At 31.5% G+C, this 24,440-nt stretch overlaps 1 protein-coding gene across 1 annotated transcript in view; it reads left to right on the top strand.

The window, feature by feature from the left end:
* LOC130900250 (uncharacterized) overlaps nt 1-24,440 on the top strand; it is a 136,170-nt gene that overhangs the window by 4,229 nt on the left and 107,501 nt on the right. The window contains exon 2 of the mRNA XM_057810755.1: nt 8,059-8,262. Coding sequence (XP_057666738.1) covers nt 8,059-8,262 — 204 coding nt within the window. The remainder of the gene's footprint in view (nt 1-8,058; nt 8,263-24,440) is intronic.

Raw genomic sequence — 24,440 nt, 5'->3', positions numbered from 1 at the left:
TTTGAAAATTTCACGCTTGGTGTGCCCCTATATTTTTAAAATAAAACTATTCGGTATTTCTCTTGCCTCGTTGTTTGTATTTTTGTTAGTTTCCAATAATGATTCCATTAGCGCTGATTTTGTAAGCAATGTTGCCACTTTTATGATCGATGAAATATCTTTTAGGCAAATTATATGTTTAATGACAAGCGACGACAACATCGTATGATTTGGACTAAATAACAAGGTTATGAAAATAATCGATTTTAATCGATTGTGTTTATTTATCATAACGAAACTCATTGTTTGATATAATAATTAACTTATTTACTTCCAATTTCTCTTTGAAATACATCTACGGATACGGAATGTTTCATATCTTTTATGCCTGTAGGGGTTCGTGAAACTTTTGGCAACGTTGTTACAAACGACGTGGAGTTATGTGTGTCTGCATGGCCGTCGGCGACGGTGTTATTTGTAAGGGATGCTGAGTCTAGGGAAAGCATAACAAGAGCGGGAGATGAAGTGGCAGCAGGGTGGATGCGGCGCCCTACAATGCGCGCTTTCCGCATTGTAGTTCCAGGACCGTTTCATACACGCTTTTGATTTTACGCCTTCGGATAATTCGAATGAGATTTATATTTGGATTGAAAAATACTTTAAAAAAAAAATGATGCAAGTTTATTATTTTGATATTTTATTCCAACATTTTAGAATACCTCCTCTAAAAATGATTCCACGTGTTTTTTGGGGCCTCTTTTATTACAATTTTCTCTTCCTGAAGATTTAATATAATCCACAATTACACTGTTTGACGCGCGTTTCGATAACCAAGTTATCATCCTCAGAGAATGAACAGTTTACCTTCGGTCTCTGAAGACGATAACTTGGTTATCGAAACGCGAATCAGAATTAGTGTAGTGGTGGTGTAAACAGTGTTTTCATTATAAAATCATTAATATATAAACAATAATATAAACCGCGTGATTAATATTATTTTCTCATTGATATGATGGCGGTTTTGTTTAGTATTGACCCGTTTCATCCTGAAGCTGTTGGTTAAATGGAAAGCTGGAAAGACAAAGTTGATATTATCATTAAGAAATGTGAAGTTGAAAGGTCTTAGTTCGTAATAGGATTAAGTTTGTCTTGAATAATTTACTTTGTTGATATAGGAACAAGGCGTAATCAACTCGAGCCACGTCGGGCTTCGAAGTTACTTATTCAAATTCATTCGCAATAGTAAGTTCTCCAGCTAGAATTTCCTGAATAATGCTTAAATAAATAGCAACTACATTTTGTCAGTAGAAAATACTTCAAAGAATTTTGAGGATTAAACATAAAGTCATTTAAATAAAAACATGCAACGTCATACTCAGAGGAATATGTATAAACCTTCGTATTATAGTTCATAGTTTATTATAGTCTACAGATAAAGCTATTAAAGTTCTATGTACTCTAATAATTAGATACCTTGGTTTTAACCTTCTAAAATCACTAGACAAACTTTGAGTAAGTGCTTGGTACTCAACTAGGACATGATCTGTACTAGCGAGTTGGGGTCCTTCGCAGAAGTTCCAGCTATTAATTATTATAATAAATTCAGCGTCAAAATGAGTGAAAAGGGATTCTAAAAAGGGTTTTTGTAAGTGTTCAAATTGATACCCATCTTCATCAATGCATTTACGGCAACGTTTCTCGAAGAAGAGGCGAAGAATGTCGAGCTGTTCGCAGTTTTTCCTCAATTGCAGTGCGGGACGCTCAACGAATCCTCGTCTGAACAAAATGAACATTAAGGTACTTCCGCACACAAAAATGACGGAGTGTTAGATCGTTGTCCATTTCCAGAACCCCACAAGACCTTCCGCATGGATACCTGCACACACACATACCCCGGGCAGATTTCATTCTTCTTTTGCCGATTTTTCGAGAGCGTTGTCCGATTTCTGTATGCCTCATTATTAAGAGAGGAAAGACAGCTGCTCTAGCCTGCAAATTGTTGACGATTATAACCTAAATGTCGTCGACAAAGCTTCAAATTTTATTCAGTACTTTGGTACTATAAATTTTGTTTCAAAAAGCAGTGTAATAACGTGGTTATCAGCAGAGACTGCTTCGGTCTCTTCCATTAAATCATTTCATAGGATTTTTCTTTGTATGTATCTACAGACCCGGATCCGTTCATCGTCCTGTATCTGCGTTAACCTATTTTTGCCCTTCCAGAACTTCAAGAGACAATCTAGAATACTTACGGTGTGGAGAAGTAAAAGTTTACTCACTTAATTTATATTTATCTGCGTGGAAGATAAAATTTCAAAGTACGAATAATGTGACAATATGCAAATAAACTTCCATTTTAGAAATCGATGGCGAGTCTCCATTTCGTTTTTCCAAGTCTCATGCATAATTCAGCGGATCTCAAAGGATATCAAATTGTGTCTCACATGAAATGTAGGACTTGCTGTCACTAAAGTGTTGTTTATTCTACGACTGACTGAAGATTCGAATGTTTTTTTTCATGTTCAAGTCACATAGAGTCGAAAAGCAAACATTGTATTTTCATATTTTAAGCAGTGTCGCGGTGGAAGTAGAAAGCGTATTCAATCTAATAGAAAGTCTGATTCATTCGTGTTAAAATTTATATGGTGAATAGAAAACTCGAAATGTATATCTGTAATCGAAATTTCCTGATTATATATTATACGTTAATGACAAATCATTTATGTTTACACGATCCTGTAGTAATTTATGTTCTCCAAATTAACTTTCAAATTTTTTGACTTGCCTGGTCTAGTTGTTCAATGAAACCAAAAAAAAAAAACAAAACAGAAACGAAACATCAAAACATAAAATATTTTTCCTTGCCATACAAGTACTTTCCTGAAAATATTTCACTAAATTAAAATCTAAAACACCAAAAAGTGCCAAAGTGCCTTATATTAATTGTGATATTGTCTACATAGGGCAGACATCTCAATATTTAGAATATAGACTAAGAGGTCATCAATACTATAAAAAAAAACGAACCATGAAATATCAAAAAATCGTAATTTGAATTGAAAAATTTTTGAAACGGAATCTAATACACGAAAAAGAGAATTTTTAGAAATGGTTCACATTCATAACTAAATTAAAATCTAAAACACCAAAAAGTGCCAAAGTGCCTTATATTAATTGTGATATTGTCTACATAGGGCAGACATCTCAATATTTAGAATATAGACTAAGAGGTCATCAATACTATAAATAAAAAACGAACCATGAAATATCAAAAAATCGTAATTTGAATTGAAAAATTTTTGAAACGGAATCTAATACACGAAAAAGAGAATTTTTAGAAATGGTTCACATTCATAACTAAATTAAAATCTAAAACACCAAAAAGTGCCAAAGTGCCTTATATTAATTGTGATATTGTCTACATAGGACAGACATCTCAATATTTAGAATATAGACTAAGAGGTCATCAATACTATAAAAAAAAACGAACCATGAAATATCAAAAAATCGTAATTTCAATTGAGAAATTTTTGAAACGGAATCTAATACACGAAAAAGAGAATTTTTAGAAATGGTTCACATTCATAACGAAAAAGTTATAAATGATAAAAAAGACCTAAATAACTTGAATAAAATTTGTAGCTCTATTTTGTAAATTGTAAAGAAACTGCAAATAATTTATTGGATTACTGCTATATATTTGAGATGTAAGGACTAAATAAAAATTAAATTTTCTAATTAAAACAAAGTTTTTTCTAGTTTGATTTTTTTCTTATTTTGATATTCGTGATGTAGGTGATCTATTGATCAATATAAATTGTCATTTTCATAAATTGTCAATATCATATTTTGATAGAGACTTAAAGTAAAGTCGAAACGTTAATTTTTATCTAACTTTGAAAAATTATTAAAAAAACTCTAATTTTTAAACAGAAAAGACCTAAAATCGAGAACATTTAGAAACATAAATCCAAAATATATAGAATTATAATGTTTATATGGATGTAAGAATTAAAGAATTGCAAACTATGATAAAAATGGAAGAAGAAAAAGAAAAAACGAAAGAATTATAAGAATTGGAGATCATAAGTTAAGGAGGGGATAAAATAAAAAAATATTAGAAGAAATATGTGGGGAAGATATAGTGGAAGGAGCTTGAAGACTCATGGGACATAATAAAAGCTAGACTGGAATATGGTAACCAAGAGATTTGCCTTGGGATCAATGAAATTGATGGAGAAACCAACCGTGGTTAACACGTCTTTTTGGGGTGGAGTGAGTTATAGATTTTAACCAAACTTGGAAAGCTTGATTCATAGTAGCACTGGTTCGAGCTCGTGTGATTGCTGCTTTGAAAATTTTCATTTTTTTATCACGATCTGTATAAATGTTACATCTTTTATATATATATTGGTGAATATTCTGGAATATTGGAATTGTTAGTTTATTTCGCCACCAATAAGTTGGTGGTTTCATATCAAGCAAGATGTTTGTTTAAAAAAAAACTTCCAAAATTCAATTATTGATGTTCTGTTATGAAAAATATGAAAAAGTTCAAGTTCTATAATACATTTCGCCCATTTTAGGCGTATAACGTATAATTGAGAAAATAAACATATATTTTGTTTGTTTTCATCTAACATCTAAGTTAATTTGTAAATATATTATGGTCTGGTGGAATTTCGTTATCAAGGACGAATAAATCTCGCTAGTTAATTGAAATTGATCCAAAGGTCACGTGAAACTCTCATTGGGTAAATAAAATTGAATATTTAGGGCAATGTATTTACGTTTAACAATTTCAACAAGTAGTAAACGTGTCAAGACGAAATTTATTGATTTTAACAAGTCCAATTTTCTCAATTTCATTGTACTAATTAAAAAGGAAAATATACGTAATTAGACCAGACAATAGAGCGCTTAAGTGACAAGTTAAAAGTATTTTTCTTCAATAGTAAAATAATAAACGTTCATTATTATACTAGTCACAAATTATGTCATTCAATTTTTATTTGATTTGATGTTTATCAGTTTTGAAAATTGTATTTTATAAATGTCCCAAGAAGAATTTCAATGTACACCTCCGCTTGACGAAAAATTTTGTCCTGTCTGGTCATAAAATATCACCATAACCTCAAATTTGCTTGTTGGGTGTTGAGGTTGGCAGCAATATGTCTTGGAATAGTCACGTAGCAAATTCAGTCAAGGCAGCTCCACAAAAACTTGAAGCTCAGCTCCACAAAAACTTGAAACTCTCTTTTAAACCAAAAAAAATATGTACTCCTCAATAGCTTCTAATCCTCTACAAGACCCAGACTCGTTCATTTTTGGAATATTACTCGCTCATTTGGAACTCAGCTCCGAAGCATACCCTGAAGATGCTCGACTCAATACAGAAGAAATCACTTCGACATATAAACGATCCAGAGTTGACTGGAAACTTGGACAGCTAAGAGCAGAGAAAAAAGATCGTCGAGCTGACTCTGTTCATCAAATCATATTATTTTTGTTTCCTAAAAATTCAAAAATCATTCTAGTTTCCGTATCAAATGTGTAGTTTTCCAGGAAATCGCATTCGGTAACTTTTTTCTTTAAATAGAAATTTAGCACAATGTGAAACTGTTTTTTTTTTATTTTCAGAGTAAAGTGGTCCCCCTTTTATATCTGAAATTTAGACACGCGTTTTCTAATTTTTTTTTAATCTGAAAAGGGAAGGAAGAAAAATAAAAAAAAATGTATAGAAAACTACTAGAGTCGTTTTTTTTTCAACCTCCGATAGGCTATAAATAAAAGACAAGTTTATGTAAAACAATAATTTTATTACCAAAAGATTTACTGTCGACATAATCACCAATTGTCTTATCTGCGGACAAGCTTTTTAATACTCTCTTCAAAGACCAACCAAATAGACCTTGAAACATCTAGAAATTCCGTAGTCAAGACAAAGCAGTAATAGTGAATCTGAGGTTTCCTTTAACCATTCTGTCAACTCGTTGAACCGGGTCATCTGAAACGACAGATTCGCGTCCTTGGCTCCCTTCATCATGCACATCATTACAACCATCTTTCGACAACATTCTCCGATGGATTTCTGCAACACTATCGCTGTAGAAAACGAATCACCCTTGGCGGGAGCATCAATAATGGCGGACATGTTTACGTGGCTGTAGCACAACGCCGACTGACGCCTGAAGGTCGATAATGGCGGATTGTGTATATATTTGGGTACTAACACCTGAAAAACTGGAATATGTGTCTACAAAACACTTAATATCACATAATCTCTAATGACTTTGAATGATGAATGATAATTTTTGGCTTATTGAACAAAAATTTCCTACAACTACGCTTCATTCAAATTATTCAACAAGAATATGCGAACGTACTATATTTCCAACTATCCTTCAATAGATGCAAATTACATTTTCCCTTTGACCTTACCGAAGTTGTCACCAGTTTGAAATTTAGAGCTCCGATAAACACTAATGGAATGCGGCCGACAATATAGATGCATAAAGTTCACGTTGAAATTATTTGACCTAAGTGTGGATGATTTGACCATAATTCGATCAAACGGCGCCCTTTAATACGTCTCTTCGTACGGGCATCTTTATTCACCATCAAATCTAATTAAAAACCTGTTTAATAGACTCGTTAATGATAATTTATGCTCGTGATGTAAATTGGAGTTGTAAATCATATTTTCATAATAACAGAAATCGAAATTGCGACACGCATTTCGTCTTCAGAGACGAGAAGGTAAACTCGGTGTCCTGTTGGAACCAATCACGTTTCAAAGGGATCCGTTATCTTCTTATTTCTGGTTTCAAGCATACGTATGCATCTAGGTGAATTAACATTAACTGTGCTTTCGAAAAACAGTTTTGATTCCATCTCAAAATCACTTCCAGTAAGCTAAATCAGTTGTTGAACAATGAGCATTTTATAGGAATGACATTCTTTTCGTCAAATCCATTATTGATTCGTTTGACGTATAACTCGAAACATTCTGGACTTTTGATCACAGTTTTCCTTACTTTTTCAACATTTTCTGGTATTCTACGACCAGGATGCTTCTTATCCTTTACGTTTACATTATGTTATAGCTCGAAATAGCTCCAAGTCTACAAACGTAAGACAGTTGGTGCATAGGTCTAAAAGATTTCTTAGTAATCTGTCATAAAAAGACGTGTAGGTAGTGCTTACGTAGACTTGGCATAGAATAAAGATCCTAAATAGAAAAACTGATTATTTTCCAATATATTTTCCATTTATTTCCACACACTTCTCAAAACGTCTAAAGCTTCACTATAAAAATACAATCATTAGAATCGAAATGTTCGTACACCACGTTTTTAATTTCATCTTCGTTGTTCATCAGCTTTGCGAACGAAAAATAGTCGGACAGGACAAGATCAGGGGTATATGGTGGGTTTAATCTCCGTAAAGTCACAAACACACACCACAGCTCATTTTGCCTCGCCTTTTTTCGATAATTCTTCAATATTGTTTTTGATTGTATGTTTTGGATGTCGGATCATAGTAAAGGACCATATTTTTATCATCCCTTACAATAATACTTCCTTAGTTCATTAAGAATAACTTCTTCTACTAATTTAATGTTTTTTAAAGTAGTCCCGCACGTGGGTCATCTTCTAATGATTCCTATCCCCAGCGAAACAACTTGAATTGTTGTAAATTATGAACACAAGTCATCGGAAACAGCGTCCATTCTGTTTTCGACTTATTTGGTGTTAATTCTTCTTTAGACCAAACAACTTCACTCAGTCAAGTTGTTTTGAGCTCAACTGTAATAAAATTGATCAAAGCAGCAACTTAAAACTTTGTGTAGAGCTTGCTGAGACTTGGTACTTCATTTACAAGTATTCATGGACCGCAATTTCTTTGATACGATCCCCGAATCAAGCAAAATCATAGTTCTGTAAGCATTTCGAATGACGTTCTACTTGAATCCCTATAAAAATGACTGCGTTTAACTTGTTTTAGCAAATTTTGGCAAACCCGGTTAATTTGGGATGAAAAACCTTATTCTGACGAAATTTTTCTTATTTTTTCCAGCGGTACCGTTTCCACCGAGTAATAAATTAACAGTAGCCGAAGTATTCGATTCTCGGACGGCGAAACCGCGACCGGATACGTTGAAACAACATTTCATATTAGAAGGTCGCATTGATGAAGCCGCAGCGCTTCGGATCATCAATGAAGGAGCTGCTCTGCTCCGTGCTGAAAAAACCATGATAGATATAGAAGCTCCCGTCACAGGTAAGAATTAAATTCACCATTTATGTTAAATTTAAGGTTAAATCAATGCTATATCATTATGTCTAACCATCAGTTTATGATTAGACCTCGTATACCAATAGACATTTACCCTTGTTTAAATTCTAAAGGAGTAAAACACTCACATGAACGTTTAAGTGTATTTACATGTTGGCGAGTGGCTAAAGCGCCATCTTAAATTAATGCAGTGTCAAATATAAGAGTGTTTAATTTTAAAAAGCTTAAAAACATCTAAATACACCACCTCTGTATGTTAACCCATAAACATAAAGTGTGTATTAAATAACAAATATTAATCAATGTGTTACATTATTGAGTTGAATATTAGCTTTAAAAACCTAAACAGCATTGACGCTGCATCAGTTTAAGATGGCGCTCCAGTCAAAATTGATCCGTGTGACCTCGTTTGGCGTTCTAAGCCAGCATCGAGCGTTAACATGCACCTCCAGAAAGACTATTATAATAAAATTGTGAAATATCATCAATTTTGATCTTGTTCAAGTGGGCCCGAACGTCTCTCTCTACTCCATTTTGAGTAGAAGGAGATAGAGAGTGGTAAACCGATACTCTTTGTGTTTCTCGACCAATAGTACAATTTCACTTGTTATGTCACTTTCTCTATCTTTAATATTTTGTCTATGGCTTGGATCTAGAGATTATAGCGCCACCTGCGCTGGACTATGAAGCAAACTATTCTAATAAGTGTCAACATGACGTATTAACTTTGTGCATTTAAATTTTTTATACTTCGATCGCTTTTTTATCACAAACGGAGTAGAAATCACAAACTATATCTCCGAAACTAACTATCACTTGCTAATTAGATGTTAAATGAAAAGATATTGATATAGTATTTCTATGTAACATGAAAAAAGTTTTCCCACGGTTAATTTTGATGTTTGATAGACGCTTCTTCAAGGTGGCGCTAGAACCTCTGGTTAACCAACAATGTACGTGTTTGTTAGTGAATTATCCGTCATGAATTATGTCTTCAAACACAGTGAAACATTGTTCGCACGTCTTTCACGAATGTTTACATTGGCTCCAAGAAAAGTAAAAACTCCGAAAGAAGTTTAATTATCGCGAAATTGAGATAGTTTTGTGTACCACATAATCTCGCAAGTTTCAACGATGAATTTATTCAAAAGTCAGGCTCAGATGGCGCTACAATCTTTAGTTCCAAATATCCCTGGTATACAGTGGGGGTTTTAGCTTAGTTTTATCACAAAAATAGTTTAAACATAAATTGTTGTGGATGTCTGGAAAAGTCTGAAGGTATTTCATCCTGTTTGCTTCCGAAAAAATGATGTAATGTGTTATTTTGGTAAGGTAAGTTCATAATAAGTCATAAGTCGGTTCTTGACGAATCATACATCTGTGGCACGTCCCGATGAGACCCATTAGATCGATTTTATTGTCCAATACCTTCCACTATACGTACACCATAATTTTTCGTGGAATCAATCCGTGTTTTGTAATTTTTTATATCACTTAATCAAGCTTCCACCAAGATATTTCATCGCCCGATATAAATCTTTTGTTCATGAATATCCAGCTTATCCAATGAATTTAAACTGTTTCATGATTTGATGGCGATACTACAAGTTGTTAAATTTTGTTGAAGAGATAAATCTTCTACGTTTTTGGCAGTGAAAAAGTATGATAGCGTATTTTTTCTTATATTCCACTCATTTACAACCTTCAAAGAAACAGTATTCAACAAAATGTATTGTACTAGAATAACCTCGGATCAAATTTATTCGATACCAGTTAATATTAAGTTTTCGTTAAATCTTTTGATCAAAATATATAGCGGTAACTTTGACAAGTTGAACGCATGTCTGTTACAAACTACCAAAACTTCCTAGTTTCGATTCCGAAGTTAAATCTACCACAAAATAATTCTTGTCAAGTTAATTCATCTGAAAATCTGCTACAACAATTAGAGTTTCCTTGATTCTATTAGTGAAATCAGTTTAAATGCCAAACGGTGTAAATGATTTGATTAGTATCGGGGTTTCCATCATAAATTCACCCCCTTTTAATTTCATTTCAAATAAAAATGTTTTGTTTAAAAGTTGCACTTCCATGTCTTCCTCTGGATTCCTTGTTTATTCTATTTTCGAATATTTGCTCTAAATCTTTTTCTCAATGCTTCTAAATGTACTTTAGGTATCGTCTGTTTTAAGATTCTCATTAATTTTTCCTTTTTATTTTGTATTTCTAATCCATCAAGAGATACCATCAAAAAAATCTTTTATTTTGATTCTACATTCTAAATTCTTTACTAGCTTTCTACTTTGTTGGCCTCATAACTATTCATCCTGTTCTATATATAGCGAAAATCTAATTTAGAAAGATCTTTGAAGTATTTGTTTCAAGTTTGAAGATGTCACGTTGCTTATTATTTGTTTGGCAGCCATCGTCTTCATCGTCGTTTTGATATGTTACAATTTTTTTTAAATACTTCAGTTCATCATCAGTTGAACTCGATTCTGCTCTGGGTGATTCTTCTTTCTCATTTACGAAGGAAAAGTTTCGGAAATAGAGCTACCAAGATGAGCGTCATAGTGGTTGATCAAATGTGTTGACAAATCCAAGAATCGCGAAGAAACTCCATTGAATTTGATCATCAGAGATCTTTGTCCAAATCGTCTGCTCAAATTGGTATTTAGAGATGTTTTTTACCAAAACAACCGGCTCAAAAAACTGTTCGATGTTGGATTTATTGGTAGACACTTCATATTTTCAATTTGGTATAAAAATCTTGCTTGGAACATTTCCAAATCCATCCTCATTAAAAGAAAACGCTTTCGAAACATGCTCGTGTTAGACACGTTCATATAAACTAATTCACTTAGTTATAAACCTTTTATAATTAGAAATATTGTCGCTATATCGTCATAGTCTCCGACACCGCCCCTGATTCTATTTCCGAAGCTCTCCGGCTTTGAGGTAATTGATCCATATACCTCGTTAATTATTTACTGATTCAGCATTTCAGCTCTAACGTTATTATAAGGAATTTTAGGTAGTTGTGATGATCAAAACCATCCAACTATCTATTCATCGTTTCAAATCGTGATTACCCTAATGGTTGATATACTAAAATAGTATGAATGATTTGAAAATGGATATTTACCCTTTAGGAAAAGCCTCCATTTATTTATGTTTATAGAAAAGCGATTAAAAAAGTAGTACGAGACTTTTAACTATTTAATCCTTGAAATGTTTGGGTCAGAAGATTAGAAGTTGGATATTCATCGCTTTTCATTAATTTTTTTTCAGTTTCTGAGCAGTCGTTTCCAATATCCATTGATTTTCCCCGCTTCCTTATCAATTTTTCTCAATATCTCCAGTTTCTCATCAGTTTTCATCAAAAGCCTTTGATATTTATCGATTTTCATCAGTTTCACTGAATTTTAATTGGTTTTTGTTTTGTTTTGTTGAGTTTCCTGCGGTTTACATTACTAACCATCAATTTTCTCGTCAATTTTACCAAATATCCATTGATTTTGCTTAAGTTTCTCATTAATTTTCATCAGTATCCATTGATTTTTATCGAATATCATTAGTTTTTACTAAAATTACATTTGTTTTCGTTTGCTTTATTACGATTTCTACGGTTTTCATTGCTAATCATTGATTTTTTTATTTCCTCATCAATTTTCTCTAATTTTCATTAATTTTGACACAGTTCTTTAATAATTTCCATCAATATCCATTGTTTTTTATTGATTTTCAATGATTTTTGTTTGCTTCATCAAGTTTACTGTTATCCAATTAATTTTTGTTTATTTTCTCATCAATTTTCTTCGATATTCATGATTTTCAGTTTCTCTTGCATGTCCATCAATATTCATTATGTTTTATCGATTCTCATTAGTTTTTACTAAAATTTCATTGGTTAGGTTAGCTTTCTTAAGATTTCTATGATTTTCATTGCTAATCATTGATTTTTCTTCATTTTCTCATAAATTTTCTCAATAATTTCCATCAATATCCATTGATTTTTATCGATTTTAATTAGTTTCCATCAAATTTTCAATGATTTCCGTTTGCTTTCTCAAGTATTCTGTGATTTTCATTGATACAATTGATTTTTCTTTATTTTCACATCAATTTTCTCTAATATTCATCGATTTTGCCACAGTTTCTCATCAATATCCATTGATTTTTATCGATTTTAATTAGTTTCCATCAAATTTTCAAAGATTTCCGTTTGCTTTCTCAAGTTTTCTGTGATTTTCATTGATACAATTGATTTTTCTTTATTTTCACATCAATTTTCTCCAATATTCATCGATTTTGCCACAGTTTCTCATCAATATCCATTGATTTTTATCGATTTTAATTAGTTTCCATCAAATTTTCAATGATTTCCGTTTGCTTTCTCAAGTATTCTGTGATTTTCATTGATACAATTGATTTTTCTTTATTTTCACATCAATTTTCTCCAATATTCATCGATTTTGCCACAGTTTCTCATCAATATCCATTGATTTTTATCGATTTCAATTAGTTTCCACCAAATTTTCAATAATTTTCGTTTGCTTTCTCAAGTATTCTGTGATTTTCATTGATACAATTGATTTTTCTTTATTTCCACATCAATTTTCTCCAATATTCATCGATTTTGCCACAGTTTCTCATCAATATCCATTGATTTTTATCGATTTTAATTAGTTTCCATCAAATTTTCAATGATTTCCGTTTGCTTTCTCAAGTATTCTGTGATTTTCATTGATACAATTGATTTTTCTTTATTTTCACATCAATTTTCTCCAATATTCATCGATTTTGCCACAGTTTCTCATCAATATCCATTGATTTTTATCGATTTTAATTAGTTTTCACCAAATTTTCAATGATTTCCGTTTGCTTTCTCAAGTATTCTGTGATTTTCATTGATACAATTGATTTTTCTTTATTTTCACATCAATTTTCTCCAATATTCATCGATTTTGCCACAGTTTCTCATCAATATCCATTGATTTTTATCGATTTTAATTAGTTTTCACCAAATTTTCAATGATTTCCGTTTGCTTTCTCAAGTATTCTGTGATTTTCATTGATACAATTGATTTTTCTTTATTTTCACATCAATTTTCTCCAATATTCATCGATTTTGCCACAGTTTCTCATCAATATCCATTGATTTTTATCGATTTTAATTAGTTTCCATCAAATTTTCAATGATTTCCGTTTGCTTTCTCAAGTATTCTGTGATTTTCATTGATACAATTGATTTTTCTTTATTTTCACATCAATTTTCTCCAATATTCATCGATTTTGCCACAGTTTCTCATCAATATCCATTGATTTTTATCGATTTTAATTAGTTTCCATCAAATTTTCAATGATTTCCGTTTGCTTTCTCAAGTATTCTGTGATTTTCATTGATACAATTGATTTTTCTTTATTTTCACATCAATTTTCTCCAATATTCATCGATTTTGCCACAGTTTCTTATCAATATCCATTGATTTTTATCGATTTTAATTAGTTTTCACCAAATTTTCAATGATTTCCGTTTGCTTTCTCAAGTATTCTGTGATTTTCATTGATACAATTGATTTTTCTTTATTTTCACATCAATTTTCTCCAATATTCATCGATTTTGCCACAGTTTCTCATCAATATCCATTGATTTTTATCGATTTTAATTAGTTTCCATCAAATTTTCAATGATTTCCGTTTGCTTTCTCAAGTATTCTGTGATTTTCATTGATACAATTGATTTTTCTTTATTTTCACATCAATTTTCTCCAATATTCATCGATTTTGCCACAGTTTCTCATCAATATCCATTGATTTTTATCGATTTTAATTAGTTTCCATCAAATTTTCAATGATTTCCGTTTGCTTTCTCAAGTATTCTGTGATTTTCATTGATACAATTGATTTTTCTTTATTTTCACATCAATTTTCTCCAATATTCATCGATTTTGCCACAGTTTCTTATCAATATCCATTGATTTTTATCGATTTTAATTAGTTTCCATCAAATTTTCAATGATTTTCGTTTGCTTTCTTGAATTTTCTGCGGTTTTCATTCTGTATATTGAAATTTTATTTTATTTGTATCTTTATTTAGTTATTTTTATGTTAGTTTTTTAGTTTTTACAGTCTTTTGTGTACAAATTGTAACAATTTTTTGACAATAAAGCGTTTCTCTCTCTCTAACCATATGTTTTTCTTTATTCCCTCATTAATTTTCTACAATATTCATCGATTTTTCCACAGTTTCTCAATAAATTCCATCAATATCCATTAATTTTTATAGATTTTCATTAGTTTGCACCAAATTTTCAATGGTTTTCAATTGCTTTCTTAAATTTTCTTTGATTTTTATTGCTAAACATCGATTTTTCTTAACTTTCTCATAAATTTTTTCCAATATTCATTAATTTTTCAATTAATAAATTGAACTTTTGTTGTTGTATTAGTTCGAATAAACTCATCAATGAAGAAATCAACATAATTGTATGAATCCCTGACATTGTAAACGGTTTTTTCACATATACCATCATTATCATTTCCTATTATTTGTTACTGATATTTATAATAATATAATTAATTGGATATCAGTGTCAGAAATTCTAATCTAACAATGCAATTTTAATTCATTTCATCAAATGCATCTCGTTTATTAATACTTTGACATTTACAATGGCAGGGATCATTACGCGGAAATAAAAAGAGGAAAAATATTTTCAGCTTACTAAGAACATAACGACCATGGTATTTGGCGTAAATGGGAATTTAAGAACACTTTCTTAATGACGGCTTTTTGTGTCACCCTCGAGGAAAACATTTCTCATCATGGAAGTAACCAATTTCATTTTTAGTGTCTGCTACTACATTCTAGAGATTGTGGAGAAAAAGTATGTTGTAAATTGAACTATATAACAACAACAAGTAACATCACAAATTAGTGTAGAAACTACGACAGACTGAACCACGAAAGGGTGTAATATGTTATAAAGAAACCATTAAGCTTCTAGTTTTACAAATGTTTGTTCGTTTGTTTTGTTTAACTCAAACAAATTACCAAACTTGTCTTCTGTTAACACACATCTATCCTACTAGCTATTCAAAATCGTCCAAATCGATCATTAAGTCAGGATTCCACCCCGGGATTTGTTCTAGTCAGCACGATAAGGTATCTGAAGATTTGAAACCAAGTTATAAACCGTCAACATCAAAAGAACTCCACTGTCTGATGTTCTCATTGCTTTCTATTGATTTATCTTCAGTTTTTCGTCAATCTTCATCAGTATCCATTAATTTTACTTCAATTTTCATCAATATCGATTGAGTTTGTTTGAGTTCCTCATCAATTTCGATCAATATTCGTTGATTTTTATCGATTTTCATTAGTTTTTATCGAATTTTCAATGGTCTTCGTCTGCTTCTTGAGTTGTCTGCTGTTCTCATTGTTTACCACTGATTTTTATTCAGTTTATTGTTAATCTTGTTCAATATCCTTTTTTTTCTTCAGTTTTTTATTGATTTCTATAAATATCCATCGATTTTTATCGATTTTCAATGGTTATACTGGTTTTCGTCTACTTTCTTGAGTTGCATGATGTTCTCATTGCTTTCCATTAATTTTTTTCAGTTTCTCTTCAGTCTTCATCAATTTTTATCAATATCGATTGAGTTTGCTTGAGTTCCTCATCAATTTCGATCAAAATTCGTTGATTTTTATCGATTTTCATTAGTTTTTATCGAATTTTCAATGGTCTTCGTCTGCTTCTTGAGTTGTCTGCTGTTCTCATTGTTTACCACTGATTTTTATTCAGTTTATTGTTAATCTTGTTCAATATCCTTTTTTTTTTCTTCAGTTTTTCATTGATTTCTATAAATATCCATCGATTTTTATCGATTTTTATTGGTTTTACTGGTTTGCGTCTACTTTCTTGAGTTGCCTGATGTTCTCATTGCTTTCCATTAATTTTTCTCAGTTTTTCTTCAGTCTTCATCAATTTTTATCAATATCGATTGAGTTTGCTTGAGTTCCTCATCAATTTCGATCAATATTAGTTGATTTTTATCGATTTTTATTAGTTTTTATTGAATTTTCAATGGTCTGCGTCTGTTTCTTGAGTTGTCTGCTGTTCTCATTGTTTACCACTGATTTTTATTCAGTTTATTGTTAATCTTGTTCAATATCCTTTTTTTTTTCTTCAGTTTTTCATTGATTTCTATAAATATCCATCGATTTTTATCGATTTTTATTGGTTTTACTGGTTTGCGTCTACTTTCTTGAGTTGCCTGATGTTCTCATTGCTTTCCATTAATTTTTCTCAGTTTTTCTTCAGTCTTCATCAATTTTTATCAATATCGATTGAGTTTGCTTGAGTTCCTCATCAATTTCGATCAATATTAGTTGATTTTTATCGATTTTTATTAGTTTTTATTGAATTTTCAATGGTCTGCGTCTGTTTCTTGAGTTGTCTGCTGTTCTCATTGTTTACCACTGATTTTTATTCAGTTTATTGTTAATCTTGTTCAATATCCTTTTTTTTTTCTTCAGTTTTTCATTGATTTCTATAAATATCCATCGATTTTCATTGGTTTTACTGATTTTCGTCTACTTTCTTGAGTTGCCTGATGTTCTCATTGCTTTCCATTAATTTTTTTCAGTTTCTCTTCAGTCTTCATTAATTTTCATCAATATCGATTGAGTTTGTTTGAGTTCCTCATCAATTTCGATCAATATTCGTTGATTTTTATCGATTTCTATTAGTTTTTATTGAATTTTCAATGGTCTGCGTCTACTTCTTAAGTTGTCTGCGGTTCTCATTGTTCACAACCGATTTTTATTCAGTTTATTATTAATCTTGTTCAATATCCTTTTTTTTTCTTCAGTTTTTTATTGATTTCTATAAATATCCATCGATTTTTATCGATTTTCATTGGTTATATTGGTTTTCGTCTACTTTCTTGAGTTGCCTGATGTTCTCATTGCTTTCCATTGATTTTTTTCTCATTTTCTCATCAATCTTCTTCAGTCTTCATTAATTTTTATCAATATCCATTGAATTTTCTTCAGTTTTTCATTAATTTCCATCTATATAAATCCAAGCCCATAAATTTTTATTTCGGAGGATTTTAAATTGTTTCTGATTACTATAATTCTGTGAAATAATTTGCCTAATTTATTTGTCTGTGTATATTTTTCCACTAGACGCTTATAAATTTTTTTTCGTGCCATAAATGTGTAACTTTTGCCTAACAAAAGTTCGAACATTGATGATTTCAATATATTTCAACAGAAAACCACCTCCGTTCTGATTAGCTTGTGCGAACGTTTAAAAATAGTTTGACATTGAAGCTAGCGTATTTATATTTAATTTCAACGGAATTGAGACATTTCGCTTTAATCGCACTCGATGTTATTTACATAATTCCGTTAAGCACCGCAATGTATTTTCGAAAATTAATATTGATTTTATCCTAAATAAGTGTCAATATTATTTTTACGCGGATCCAGTTTATTGGAAATAAGCCATTAAAAAACATTATTAGCTACAAAACTTTTTGCACCTTACCGCCGTATACAATCCATAGCAATACGTTTTCAAACAATCAGAAACTCTTCTATAAACTCGGAGAAATGGTTTGCGGAGAATTCTGACTGTTCAATTTTGGTGATAACAAACATACAACTACTACAGAGGGCGTTTCGTAAATAATAACGGTTTTCATATGAATATAAACAATTAATAACAAAATCTATAACATTCTACGTATCTTTGATATATACTTCTAATCCTATGTCCCAAATTTGCTTTATTTCGCTCCATATTATAACTTTTATCAACTATATAAAGCTGTGTCTACACTATGTCGATCAAGTGTGGATGTGTCGCCCGAGTTCGTCGAACCATGTTTTGTCGAGCCGAATCGAATTCGAATCAGGTCGGTTTGAACCAAAGGACGACAATTTTGTTCGGTATTCCAAATTGAGCACGGACTCAAAACCTCCTTGGGCGATCCAGCTGGTTACCAACTGTGGAAATGATAATTGCAGTAGCAGCATCACTGATTTTATTAATCATAAGCATTTTAACATTTAACATCGATGGACACGTCCTTATAGCCAATGCGGACAGGCCGAAAGTCGGACGATTTTCGATCAACATAGTGTGGACACAGCTTTACGTTCGCGCTCGCGCTGATTCTCTCGTTCGCGTTGGAAACTATTCATAAAGTTTTTTGTCGAATGTCAAACACTGTCATTGCATTTGATGCCTCGATTTTTCACCATATGAACGAGCTTTAATATACTTATCGCGTCTTAACAGCAATGCAGCTTTTTAAATAAAAAGTTTTATATTGGATTTTATGAGCGATTATTCACCTTTTTTGTCATTTTGAGTAAAGCGTCCATAAATTTAATGGAGAAATCTTTTATTTTTCAACGCACGGTCATTTATAGGAAGTTCGGTTTGTCGATAATGTATATAAAAATAAGGAAACACAAAAGGTTTATAGGTTATTAAAACCTGTCGTATCAAACGAGGGTTGATATATTTATATTTTAGGTCTAACATTGAAATATATGCGTTCGATTTAGTATTAAAACCGTTATTTTCTTCTAATGTTGAATAATTACAAAAACAAGTGCCAAATCAGGGTTTTATGGTGGATGGTCCATCGATTCGACATGTCGTGGTCATCAATTTGTATAGAAACATCTATCAGAGCATTTCTTTTAGATCTCTACCAACTTGTTTCATCTTCACATATATTATATTTTCGTGTGCTCTTTGTATATATATGCGACGGTATATTTAGAGGAAAATATGGTTTCTTCTCATCAACTATGTAGGGGTTATCTAAAAATTTTATTGACGCATATCCAGATACCTGAATTTATCTTAAAAAAGATAAGATAAAGCTGTTTTTTCAATTTTTGTGGCAGGTAATTCTACTAAAACAAGCTTCAAAAACGAATGCCATCTTCAAAGGTCGCTAGTTGTCTTAGATATACAATGCTATGTTCCAGTGGATTCTGCCCTAGAAACATCCGTCAATTAATGACAAGATTCATTGCTGTAGCTTTCAAGGTGTTGGTTAAACGTTTTCAACATGACCGAGAAGACATTTTATGAGTTATCAACATCAACAAGACAATACGTGTCACCAAATCCAGCATTTCAGACTCTATATTCACCAGATCTTGTGGCTTGCGATTTCTATCTATTTTCCAAGGAGAAATTTATTTTAAAAAGTTCGAGTTATGAAGTAGCTTTCAGACGATGACTTCCAGCAGTGTTTCGAATGGATTATACCCTTGGAGATATATATATTTAATTCAATATTAAGTATGATTCAAAATAAAATGTTTATGGCGTCAATTTTTTTTATTTAACAGTTACGCATCGTATTTCAAAACAATTTGAAATTTTCGAGACGTGTTTTCAAATTAATAGTGGCATTTCACACTTACGAATGACTATATAACTTCATTAAGGATTCGGAACGAAAAAAAAATTGTACTGACGATGCTGTCTGGTATAGCGGAGTCGAATAACGTATAAAAGTCGCGTCTGACAGTCGACTAACTTTATAATCGATCGCGTAATGCGGGTCTTCATGAAAAGAATTTCATTCAGTGGCGTCGAGAAGAAAGACGCTAAAATTCAAATATTTCGAACTTTTTCTGTAAGTCTCAAAGAAAGTTGCAAAATTCTTGGTTCGAAACGTATCCCCTGCGCTGGGATGGGAGTAAACAGTAGTCTGTGGTCATTACGTAGTCAAAGACGATCAGAATATTTGTAAAAACTGTACAGAAGTCAAGGCAGGGTTCCAAAGAATGTTAGAGTTTTCGTAAATATTGGAAATTATCTTCCAGTTGAATCAGATGCAAGTAGCTTTATGTATTGATTGCTTTACACCATAACAACAGTTTCAATAAAAATATTTTCACTGTAGAATATCTTTTGAAGTTTATTTTTCAACAGTAAACTTGTAATTTTGGTCTCTAATATTGGTAACTTGTCAAAAAACTAATCTACCATGACCATACGACTTTTTAATTGAGGATAAATTCGTAATATGATTAATTTACTTTCAGATTTTCTAATTTATTGATGCAAAATATATAAATTTACAAATATTTCAAATTTATGTTGTGACAGCGTGAATTTACAATGTTGTATATAATATAAATATGAAAAATATGTGGTACTTAAATTATTTATGACTAATAAAGTCCATTAGACAGTATCCAAATCTATCTAATACCGAAATAACTTTTATTTTGAATTACATAAATCTTGAACTGCTCGCAACGAGATTATATCAAAAAGTATTTTATTCAAAATGAAGTAAAAAGGTAATGTTTGAATTAATCTACTTTCCTCGGATGTCGATAATGGCAACACCATAAATTGTGTTTTAAATCACGTATTAACTGAAAATTTGAACATGAGAAAGCTGTGCGCAAAATGGGTGCCGCGTTTGTTCACAATTAAAACAACTTCGCGAAGATGTTTGACATTAAGACCAAGATCTGGGATTTTTTTTAATATGTTCAAGGGTGTCCTCTGAATGTAAATCCAAGTGGGCGTCATGAGGGTGGGCTTCACTTTAGCCACCATCTTGAAAGACACGTTTTATTAAATATCTCGCTAACCGCGCATCGTACGACAAAAATTGCGAAGATCATTATTGTAGATAATAATATTTGCCATCTTTTTTATTTGAAATTTTTTTTTGTATAACGCATAAGTTTTTAATTATAGCGCTCCAAACTTTTTTCAATATGATTTTCGCTAAATATTTAGTTAATGGGCAATGATAAAATGGTGGTAACTGAATTGTAGAGCATAGCATCGGTTTTATGGATATTTTTCTTTGACTAACTTGAAAAAGGAAAAAACTATCAACGGCGATTAGCTAAAAGAAAATGTTGTTTCATCAAGACAATGCACCAGCTAACAAATTCGTTATTGCAATTGCCGAAATTGATTAATAAAAGTTTAAATTGTTACCCCAAGCACTCTATTAGCCAGATTTAGCCCCTTCGGATTATTTTCAAAGATATTCCAACAATGAAGAGGCGATGTCGAAGTGTGTGGATCTGAAAGGAGATTAAGTTGGGAAGTAAATTTATTTTTTTTCCAAAATTTTTGTGTTTTCTTTGTTGGGTCAGGTACTTTTCTGGGACTATTATCGTAGAAAGTGTTTTTACTTGTAAAATAGATATTTATTTTATTATATATAGAACAAATTGACAGAAATTTGAATACGATCCCGTTGTGGACCTTATCAGGTAATGAATTTATTATTCTAGTTAATTAAGCCCTCAAGTGGAAGGTAGAGGGTTCAACGATAACTGTTATAGCTGACGGGGAATTAGTGGAATACAAAACGGGGTTGTCGGTAAATTGGAACTATGTAAATAAGGTCACGTTGACGCAATGAAAGGCTTTATACAAAAGTCGATAGTTGCTACCGATATTACGTCTTTTTCGAAAAATTTTCCACTTTACCTTCGTGGATCAATTTTTTAGTATAACACTACGAAAACACGTTTTTCTTTCGCAATATTTCATCGTTTTTAGTAATTAGGTTAATTTGTTGTTTTTATTCTGTTCATTTTTATAACTATAAAGGGTGGTTAGACATGGGGATTATCTAGAGGAATTTCTAATTCCACTCAATATTTTTTTCTATGTTCCACATTTTTTCTTATTGATTCCAACCTATTTTCTCTACTTCATACTTCGTATTTTCTTAATCTTCTTTGTTTTAAGCTGTAGTCTTCAAGGTGTAGCTTCAACATGACCTAGAAGACATATTATGAGTTATCAACTTCAACAAGACAATACGTTTCACCAAATCCAACATTTCAGACTCTATATTCACCAGATCTTGTGGCTTGCGATTTCTATCTATTTTCCAAGGAGAAATTTATTTTAAAAAGTTCGAGTTATGAAGTAGCTTTCAGAAGATGACTTCCAGCAGTGTTTCGAATGGAATATACCCTTGGTTAGATATGTGTGAAGGGTATATATTCAATTCGATAATAAGTCATATGTTTTCTTATTAATTCCAACTTACTTTCTACACTCCAAACTTCATATCTTCTCAATCTTCTTTGCTTTAAGTATAGTTTCATTGCTGTAGCCTTCAAGGTGTAGCTTCAACATGACCTAGAAGACATATTATGAGTTATCAACTTCAACAAGACAATACGTTTCACCAAATCCAACATTTCAGACTCTATATTCACCAGATCTTGTGGCTTGCGATTTCTATCTATTTTCCAAGGAGAAATTTATTTTAAAAAGTTCGAGTTATGAAGTAGCTTTCAGAAGATGACTTCCAGCAGTGCTTCGAATGGAATATACCCTTGGTTAGATATGTGTGAAGGGTATATATTCAATTCGATAATAAGTCATATGTTTTCTTATTAATTACAACTTACTTTCTACACTCCAAACTTCATATCTTCTCAATCTTCTTTGCTTTAATGCCACAACTGTTAATTATCGAATCTAGTAGTTCAGTACGAAGATCGTTAAATTGATTAATTTAATCACTTTTGAAGTAACTTCCTACCCCAGTTTCGTAATCTTATAAGTTAAAAAAGCTGTTGGCATATTTATATTCAGTTCCCCTTGAGATTTTTTTCCATTTGCTACAATTTCAATTTGAAATTTGTAATAACTCGAAGAGTTTATCTGATTACCAATTTGTTCACTTGGTAATAAGCAATTTAGAGATCAAATTTTAAGCAGAGGCAATATCTTTTTAATATTAAATCAAATATTAATTAAAAAATATGTTTTACGATTCTTATTTATAAATCTCGATGGGATTTTATTCTCGTAGTTGGTCTAGTCGCTTATCGATTGATACTATGTCCTTGAGACATCTTGTAACCTTCGTCTATTTAAATTATAGAAAACTTTTAGATCTTAGAACATCGATACATTGACCTATGAGTAATAGTAGTAATATCACCTGTTAACTGATTCGCGTAGGAGTTTGTATGCCAACATATCGATTACGTTGTGAACTTTGAGTCGACAATCGTGTTTGCGAAGTTTTCAGAAAAGCTGCAAACTCAAACAACCTCGCTTATTTTGCTTCCTTCGCCCTAATTTGCAACGAAACCAAATGGTTTTGCTATTAGTAAACATTTTATCTATAAACATTCATTTTTATTATTATACAATGTGTCAATGTGAGGCGTGAATGATTAAAAAAGTTTTATTTTATTTATCTGTTCCTGTTTGGCTTGTTTTCTCTTTTCAATTTCTTCTTTACATTCCCCATTCGTGCTTTTTTCCCTGTTTTATTATAGCTCTGTTGTTCTATTAGGGCTCTTTCTATTTTATTATTAATGAACCCCCTACCCCGATATTTGGATTTTTCTTTATTTGTTTTCATCGATAGTCGCTGTTGGACTAGTTCCCGTTTGGAGCCAACCTAAATATGCCTCCGGTAAAACCTCATATCATCATATTTCAACCATAAACCTCGGTATTGATAGCTCGATCACACGGAATGTTTTCGATGTACACTAAATCATAATTCCATCGGACATTCAACAAGACTTTCCGCTCGAAAGGATCTCTGGTAAATAAATGCTTTCTAACCATTTATTTTCCATGTTAGGGTTGTTTAGACAAATCTACTTTTCATCGCATCTTTAGAAGGTCAGAGTTAATCCTTCACGACACAAAAAGTCCTCCTGGAATCCTTCATAGACTAGAAGTATATGAAGAAGATTGAGCGCGAACTTCTCGAGATTCGAAATAAGATTTCTGTCAGAATGAGTTGTGGAGTGTGTGTATTTGATAAAAAAATTGAAACTAACAAAGTGAGAAGCTTCATCTGGTAAGACAATCTGAGCTTATAAAATTTAACAATTCGTAATAATTACTTGTAATTAGCGTATTTAAATTTGATACCTGCATGTGAAATAACAAACGAGCTGGCAAGTAACTAAGTTAACAAGTGCCAAATATGCGTCAAACAAAATTATTGTTTTGTTATTTCTTGTAGATTTTGAGAAAATCAAAAGCAGAACCAACCAAATAAAAATTACGTAACATTTGAAAAATAAAATTGAAAATTTACGTGAATTTGATGGTTTTGTTTGTTAAGTTACTTAAAAAGATATAAAAATC

This window comes from Diorhabda carinulata, chromosome 12 (assembly GCF_026250575.1).
Source record: "Diorhabda carinulata isolate Delta chromosome 12, icDioCari1.1, whole genome shotgun sequence".
Taxonomy (NCBI): domain Eukaryota; kingdom Metazoa; phylum Arthropoda; class Insecta; order Coleoptera; family Chrysomelidae; genus Diorhabda; species Diorhabda carinulata.
The sequence above is the reverse complement of the archived record's forward strand: the minus strand, read 5'-3'. Positions and strand labels throughout refer to the sequence as shown.